The 6,000-nt window shown below is 64.9% G+C and overlaps 1 protein-coding gene across 1 annotated transcript in view; it reads right to left on the bottom strand.

Annotated features, from left to right (window-relative positions):
• Nucleotides 1-280: 280 nt before the first annotated feature.
• ASIC4 (acid sensing ion channel subunit family member 4) overlaps nucleotides 281-6,000 on the bottom strand; it is a 30,163-nt gene continuing 24,443 nt past the window's right edge. Inside the window, exons 2-10 of the mRNA XM_040604994.1 lie at nucleotides 5,366-5,510; nucleotides 5,056-5,183; nucleotides 4,805-4,964; nucleotides 4,338-4,394; nucleotides 4,088-4,241; nucleotides 3,570-3,661; nucleotides 3,170-3,249; nucleotides 2,704-2,808; nucleotides 281-2,428 (exon numbers count right to left, since the gene is read on the bottom strand). Coding sequence (XP_040460928.1) covers nucleotides 2,309-2,428; nucleotides 2,704-2,808; nucleotides 3,170-3,249; nucleotides 3,570-3,661; nucleotides 4,088-4,241; nucleotides 4,338-4,394; nucleotides 4,805-4,964; nucleotides 5,056-5,183; nucleotides 5,366-5,510 — 1,041 coding nt within the window. The 3' untranslated portion in view covers nucleotides 281-2,308. The remainder of the gene's footprint in view (nucleotides 2,429-2,703; nucleotides 2,809-3,169; nucleotides 3,250-3,569; nucleotides 3,662-4,087; nucleotides 4,242-4,337; nucleotides 4,395-4,804; nucleotides 4,965-5,055; nucleotides 5,184-5,365; nucleotides 5,511-6,000) is intronic.

Below are 6,000 nucleotides of genomic sequence, written 5' to 3'. Positions count from 1 at the left end.
CTGTTGGTGCCCAGCTGGCAGCCTCCACACCTCTGCCACCAGCCAGGACTCAGAGCGCTGGGCAGCAGGCAAGGCTTTCTGCAGGCAGCGATGCAGAGGTGCTCACCTTCGGGTGACCCAGCACGCTGGCTCTCATGGTGCCCAGCACAGTTCAGGGCTGTAAAGTGCTGCCTGGGTCCCACCACCACCTTCCCCCTGGGTGGGACTAGCTTCCCCCGCCCTCTACCCTCCCCAGCCCTGCCTGCCTGCTGTCCCCAGCCCTTGCAGGCGGCTCCAGACCTACTTGTGCCTCTTTATTAGGGAGCATTTGTACATTTATAAAACAGTGACACACATCTCTCACATTCGCCAGCACGAGGGCACTCGCGCTGGCCCTCCCACCATGGTGCCCATGCCCACCCTGCTTGGGGCTTGCTGCTCCTGCTGGCAAGGAGGGAGCCGCAACCTGCACCCCCCATGCCTGCCACAGGAGCTCCTGGTGTAGAGCTGGTTGGCACGGCCATAGCATGTCCCCGGGTTTACATGTGGCACCCCTCTGGGGACACTCCTGCTTGCAGGTGGGTGGGGAGGGGACTCCATGGGGAGCTAGCACAGGGTGCTCTGGAGGGGCTCCCCAGCGAGTGCTGCTGTGCCGGCCCTGCTGGGAGTCTTGGTGTTTGTGTCCCCAAGCAGGGGGACATGAGACACCATGTAACCGGGTGCTTGCACTGATGGGGAACATGTTTCCTCATAGGTGCATATTTTGGGGAGCTGTTGGGCCATGCATACCCAGAGCCAGGGCTGCCAGGCACATCACCAGGCTGGTGTTCCGGTCCCTGCCCTGCATCTCCCACGTGTGGGGCCTTGGGGGAGGCAAGGACGATGGCTCTTCCCTGCATCTATGGCTTTGGCCACGGCGTGGCATGGCCGTGTTGTGTCTGTGGGCACCACGGATGGGGACCAAACCGTCAGGGCCAGGGAATGCCTGGCTCAACCACAGCCTCCCCCAGAGGTCCCAAATTCCTGCCCTGGGGTCCCCCTCTCTGCTGCATGTGTGTGTCGAGGGGGGCTTTGCCAGCCCGCCCCCCCTCCTGAGATATTTTGGGGCAGTTTGCCCTGCGCTGGTGTCTGCTACAGTGGAGGGGGAGGAGGCGATGTCCGACATGACAGGGGGAGCGCTGTGGGTCCTGCCGTGGGTCCTGCCATCTCGGGGCAGGCAGGAGGGCTGTGGGTGTCAGTCCTGGCCGAGGCTCAGGCTGGCGGCTCGGGCTGTGGCTGCCCAGGCAGTGCTGGGCACGGGGCATCCTCCTAACCATGTACAGTCTGGGGGAGGCACAGCGGGTGCTCAGCACCCGGGGATGGGAGCGTGGCGAGGGGTACGTGCATGGTGCAAAAGAGCGGCGACAGGCAGGGGAGTGAGGGCAGGACCCCCACGCGCTGCCTGGGCCATGCCGGGTGGCTGCACCAAGGGACGAGCCACTTTGGGCAATACATGGGCAAGAAGAGGATAAGGAGGGCTGGGGGCATGGTGGGCTGCAGGAGAGGGGGGAGGCAGTAGGTTTGCAGTACCGCAATGACTGGGGGCTATCGGGGCCAACACTGGAGTGGGAGGGGAGTCACAGTGCAGGGGTCTGGCTGGGAACAGCAATGGGCAGGGGCTGCAGCTCTGGCAGGCCGCATGAATTTGGGGAAGGGCAGATGTTTCGGGGGATGTCACAGTGGTGGTGGCGCCAGGGGTCAGGGTGGTGCCATGCAGGTGTGGCTGCAGGTGGGGTGTCCCTGGGCTGGCCGGGGGGGGCCATGCTGCTCAGAGGGGTGCCCTGCAACACTGCCCTGCCCTGCAGCAGGAAGGTGGGAGTGGTGGTCCCTGGGCAGGGGGGAAGCTGTTTCAGGCACCTTTCTCTTCTGGAGGGGACCATGCAGGGTGGAGACCCCCACCCACCCAGGAGGGACCAGCAGGAGAGGACTCGGAGAGGCTCGCAGGAGCCCCAGCTTACCCCCTGCACGCTCTGCATTGCCAGGGCCCTTCTGCCCAGCACCTGGCAGCTCCCCCAGCCCCCCCATCATGCCTGTCCCCCCCTCCACGCTGTGTGCTTGAGACGGGGCTGAGCCCGTGTGCTGGGGGCAAGTGGAGGGGATGGGCAAAAGGGCTGGGGGGCCACGCTGGTGCCGATGCTGAGGCAGCTCTGGTGGCATTGCTGAGGGCAAACAGCAGTGGGGTAGGGGAGGCAGGGGCCGGTGCCCACTGCGCCCGGTGCCGCCGTCCCTCTCCATACACATGGTGGGGAGGGGAGAGGCGGGGGGCTGCCCCTCCGAGTCCCGAGCTGGCCTAGCAGGCGAAGTCCTCGAAGACGCCCTGGTGAGGGTAGTGGTGGCGGTGGTGGTGGTTGGGCAGGATACCCGCGTTGTAGGTGCCCTCCACATGCCGGCCCAGTGTCTCGCAGGGGCTCTGCAGTGATGACAGTCAGTGAGGTGGGCACAGACTCCATACGCCTTGCCCCCTTCAGCCCCCCCTTCCCCCCACAGCCTGTCCCCAGGAGCCCCCCTTGGGCATTCAGCTCCCTGCCACCCCAGGCTACCCCAGCTCTGCAGCCTGAGAGCGCCAAACACAGAGCCGAGCTGCCCCTTGCCCTTGGGATGACATCCCTTCCCCCTGGGGTGGGGTCAGATGATGCCCAGGCCCTGTCCTCACAGCCCCCCAGGCAGCCCACCCCGCAGGGGTACCTGATCCTTGAGCTCCTCCAGTCCCAGCGTGGCGATGCTGCCTGAGGGCTTCTTCAGGGGTGGCTTGGAGCGGCGCAGGACCCGACTCACCCTGTCCCGGATTACCTGGGTGCAGACGGGGGGTCAGCCCCAGATCCACATGCAGGGAGCACCCCATGTGTGGGCACCCTGGTCTGCATGGCCCTGCTGCCGGCCCTGCTGCCTGCCCCCCTGCCTGCCTCGGGGACACGGGGCCGACAGTGAAGACAGCACGTCTGCCCACGATCCTCCTGGTCCTCAGCTCACTGAGGGATGCTGGAGGACCCGTCTTCATCCCAGTACCTCCTGCTGTGCATTCCCTGATTTGGGGGCTGCAATAGCCCTCTGGGGTGGCCATGCACAGCGTGCCCTCCCCAGGGAGCCCAGCCCCTGCTCTGCTCCTCACCCGCTCCCACCACCAAGACACAGCCCTGAAGGCTCCACACACCTCATAGACATAGTCCAGGATCTCCAGGATGGTGAGGATGCTGGCACCGATGAACAGGCCCATCTGCCCCCCGATGTCCCCTGGGGAGGAGAAGGGGGAGATGGTCACTGGGAGATGCTGTGCAGCCTGTTGGGGTTCTGGGGTGGGCCAGCAGGGCTGTGGGCAGTGCCAGGGCTGCTGGACAGAGGGGGGCAGAGCAGTCACGGGAACAGGGGCAGCAGGATGGAGGAAGCAGGAGACATGCGGGACAGGGGATGGTCAGCAGCATGCAACCCTTCAGTGAGCCTGCAGCCGGCTCCTGCCCTGTGTGATCCCTCCCCAACAAGCCCCACGTCATCCTGGGGCTGGGACCCAGAGCTCTGCGCCTCAGGGTCCCACGGGAAGGTGGGTGGGGAGTCACCAAGAAGCCCAGCAAGGTCGTAGGCTTTCTTCTGCTCAATAGCCTCGTAGTTGAGCGCCTCAAAGAAGATGTCCAGCACCAGGAAGTTCTCCCTGTGGGGACACCATAGTGCATGGCAAGGAGGGCTGGTCACCGACTGTCCCACCCCCACTGCCCCCAAACCTCCCCTGTCCCCCGGCCCTCCAGCTCCCAGGTGCTCCCAGGGCCCTTATGAGTTATTCATGCTGGTGTGGTGGGGACATGGAAGGGGCATGTCCCAGGCCAGGAGGGACCGTGGGGTGGGGAGATGATGGCAGGAGGGCTGGGAGGACATGGATGGGTCAGTGTACATGGACTGCCTTAGTGGCAGCCACCCCTGGACAGAGGATGTGGCAGGGACTACGTGCGCCAGGACCCCCTCCCTGCATGCTATGTGCCAGGACCCGCTCCCCATACACTGCCAGGATTGGGGTGGGGGCTGCCCAGGTCCCCAGTCCCCTGCCCACCCCAGGGTGTGCTGCCTGGCACTGGGGACTCACCGGATGTAGGTCTCGTTCTTGTTGTACTTGCGGGCGAGGTAGCGCGCCGAGCCCTTGTTGGGGATGCGCACCATGGAGATCTCCTTGCCATAGCGTGTCAGGTTGCATGGCGTGGGGCAGCTGCAGCGCTCCTGGCTGTCCTCCACCGCTGCGTCTGGGGGCATGTACCCATTGGCATGGTCTCACCCCCCCGGCCCCTCCCCGGGGGCACCTGGCTGGTGCCCAGCCACCTGCCTGCCACCGCACCTACCCAGCGTGTGGTCAGCACACTCGATGTACACGTTGGGGGAGCAGATGGACTCGTTGCCTGTGGAGAAGCAGCTGGTCAGGGGTGGTGGGGGTCTGGCTCGCTTCTGTCCCCCCCCCTTGACTAACTCCCTTAAAGGCAGTGGGGCAGGGGTGGCCCCAGGGTGCGGAGGGGATGGGGATGGGTGACCCTTGGCTGCAGGTTGGCTGGGGCAGGGGTGGCCTCTGAGTGCAAGGCAGGCAGGGAAGGGCTGACCTAGGGTGTAAGGAGAGTAGGACAGAGGCTGAACCAGCATGCGGAGGGGATGGGATGGTCACTGGGTGGAGAGGGATGGGCAGGGGGTTACCCTTGAGTGCAGAGGGATGGGGCAGTGTTGATCTTTGGGTGCAGGCTGTACAGAGCCGGGGCAGCCCTGGGCAGGACTGTCAGGGCAGTGGGGTGCCCCCAGACCATCATGTGCATCCCCTCACCTGGCATGTGGACCATGCGGCAGTGGCAGCTCCGCACCACGGCCTCCTTCTCACACTGCAGGCGGCAGGCAGCGATGCTGTAGGTGTCATAGCCAGGCAGCATCTGCTCCCCTTGCACGCTGGCCCGGCAGTTCCCCCATGGCTGAGGCAGGTAGGTGAGCTGTCACGGTGAGAGGAACATCGCTGCAAGGCTGTGCCAGGCTGAGTGCCCATGGGCACCTCCCTGGGGGCTGTGGGGCATTGTGCCTTACCCGCTGCTCCTGGCAGGACACGAAGGTCTGGAAGCCAGGCGAGACACCAAAGCCCAGCTGATGGATGTAGGGTGGTTCATCCTGGCTGTGGATCTGGACCCGGATGCCAGCTTCAAACGATGTCTCATCTGTGGGAGTAGGAGAGAGAGGCTGCACACCTGCACCCACCCAGCACCTGCACCCTGGGGCCCAGAACCCCTCCAGTGCCCTGCTTGCCCCATAGCCCCCCTCTGGGGTTCCCTGTTTTCCCAGCAGCCCTCCCTCCCAGCACCCCTCACCCGTGCCCTGCCCACATCACAGCCCCACTCACTGGTCTCTCTCCAGATGGGCAGATACTCTTCCTGCTGGATGTCCAGCATGATCTCCAGCCCGTTGCCCATGCCACCCTGGCGGGTCACCCGTGGGTTCCTCCGGTCCCCATTGAAGGTGTAGCACTTACCATAGCGTGTGTAGACCTGGGTATGAAGAAAGGTGGAGTGAGGGAGGGCAGGGATCTGGCAGGGCATTCTGCAAGCAGGACGAGGTCCAGGAACCCCTTTCAAATTCCACGGCGGTGCTGGAAGTGGGGAATAGTCTTGCATGGAAGTGCAAGACCTCCCCTTGGAAGGGCTCATCTAAGCCTCCCCCCTCTAAGCCTCCCCCCTCCTTCTCCCCCCCGCTTCTGCCCCCCTTCACCCTTGCTGGGGGGGTGAAGCATCGCTGCCAGCACACCCATGTGGAAGCCCAGCTGTCCTGCTCCCTGTCAGGCAGGGACTCACAGGGGCAAAGTGCTGGGGGCCACAGTGCTCCCCCTGAAAGCGGCACTCCACCAGCATATCCTCAATCTGGTGGCCCAGGCGGTGGAAGAAGCTCTGCATGGTGCGCTCAGAGCGGCGGGGTGGCAAAAAGCGCGAGTAGTTGGCAAGACGCATCAGCCAGGCACGCTGGTCCTCCCCCAGCACGGCC

The sequence above is a fragment of the Falco naumanni genome, chromosome 8 (assembly GCF_017639655.2).
Source record: "Falco naumanni isolate bFalNau1 chromosome 8, bFalNau1.pat, whole genome shotgun sequence".
Taxonomy (NCBI): Eukaryota; Metazoa; Chordata; class Aves; order Falconiformes; family Falconidae; genus Falco; species Falco naumanni.
This window is presented reverse-complemented; position numbering and strand designations above follow the sequence as displayed.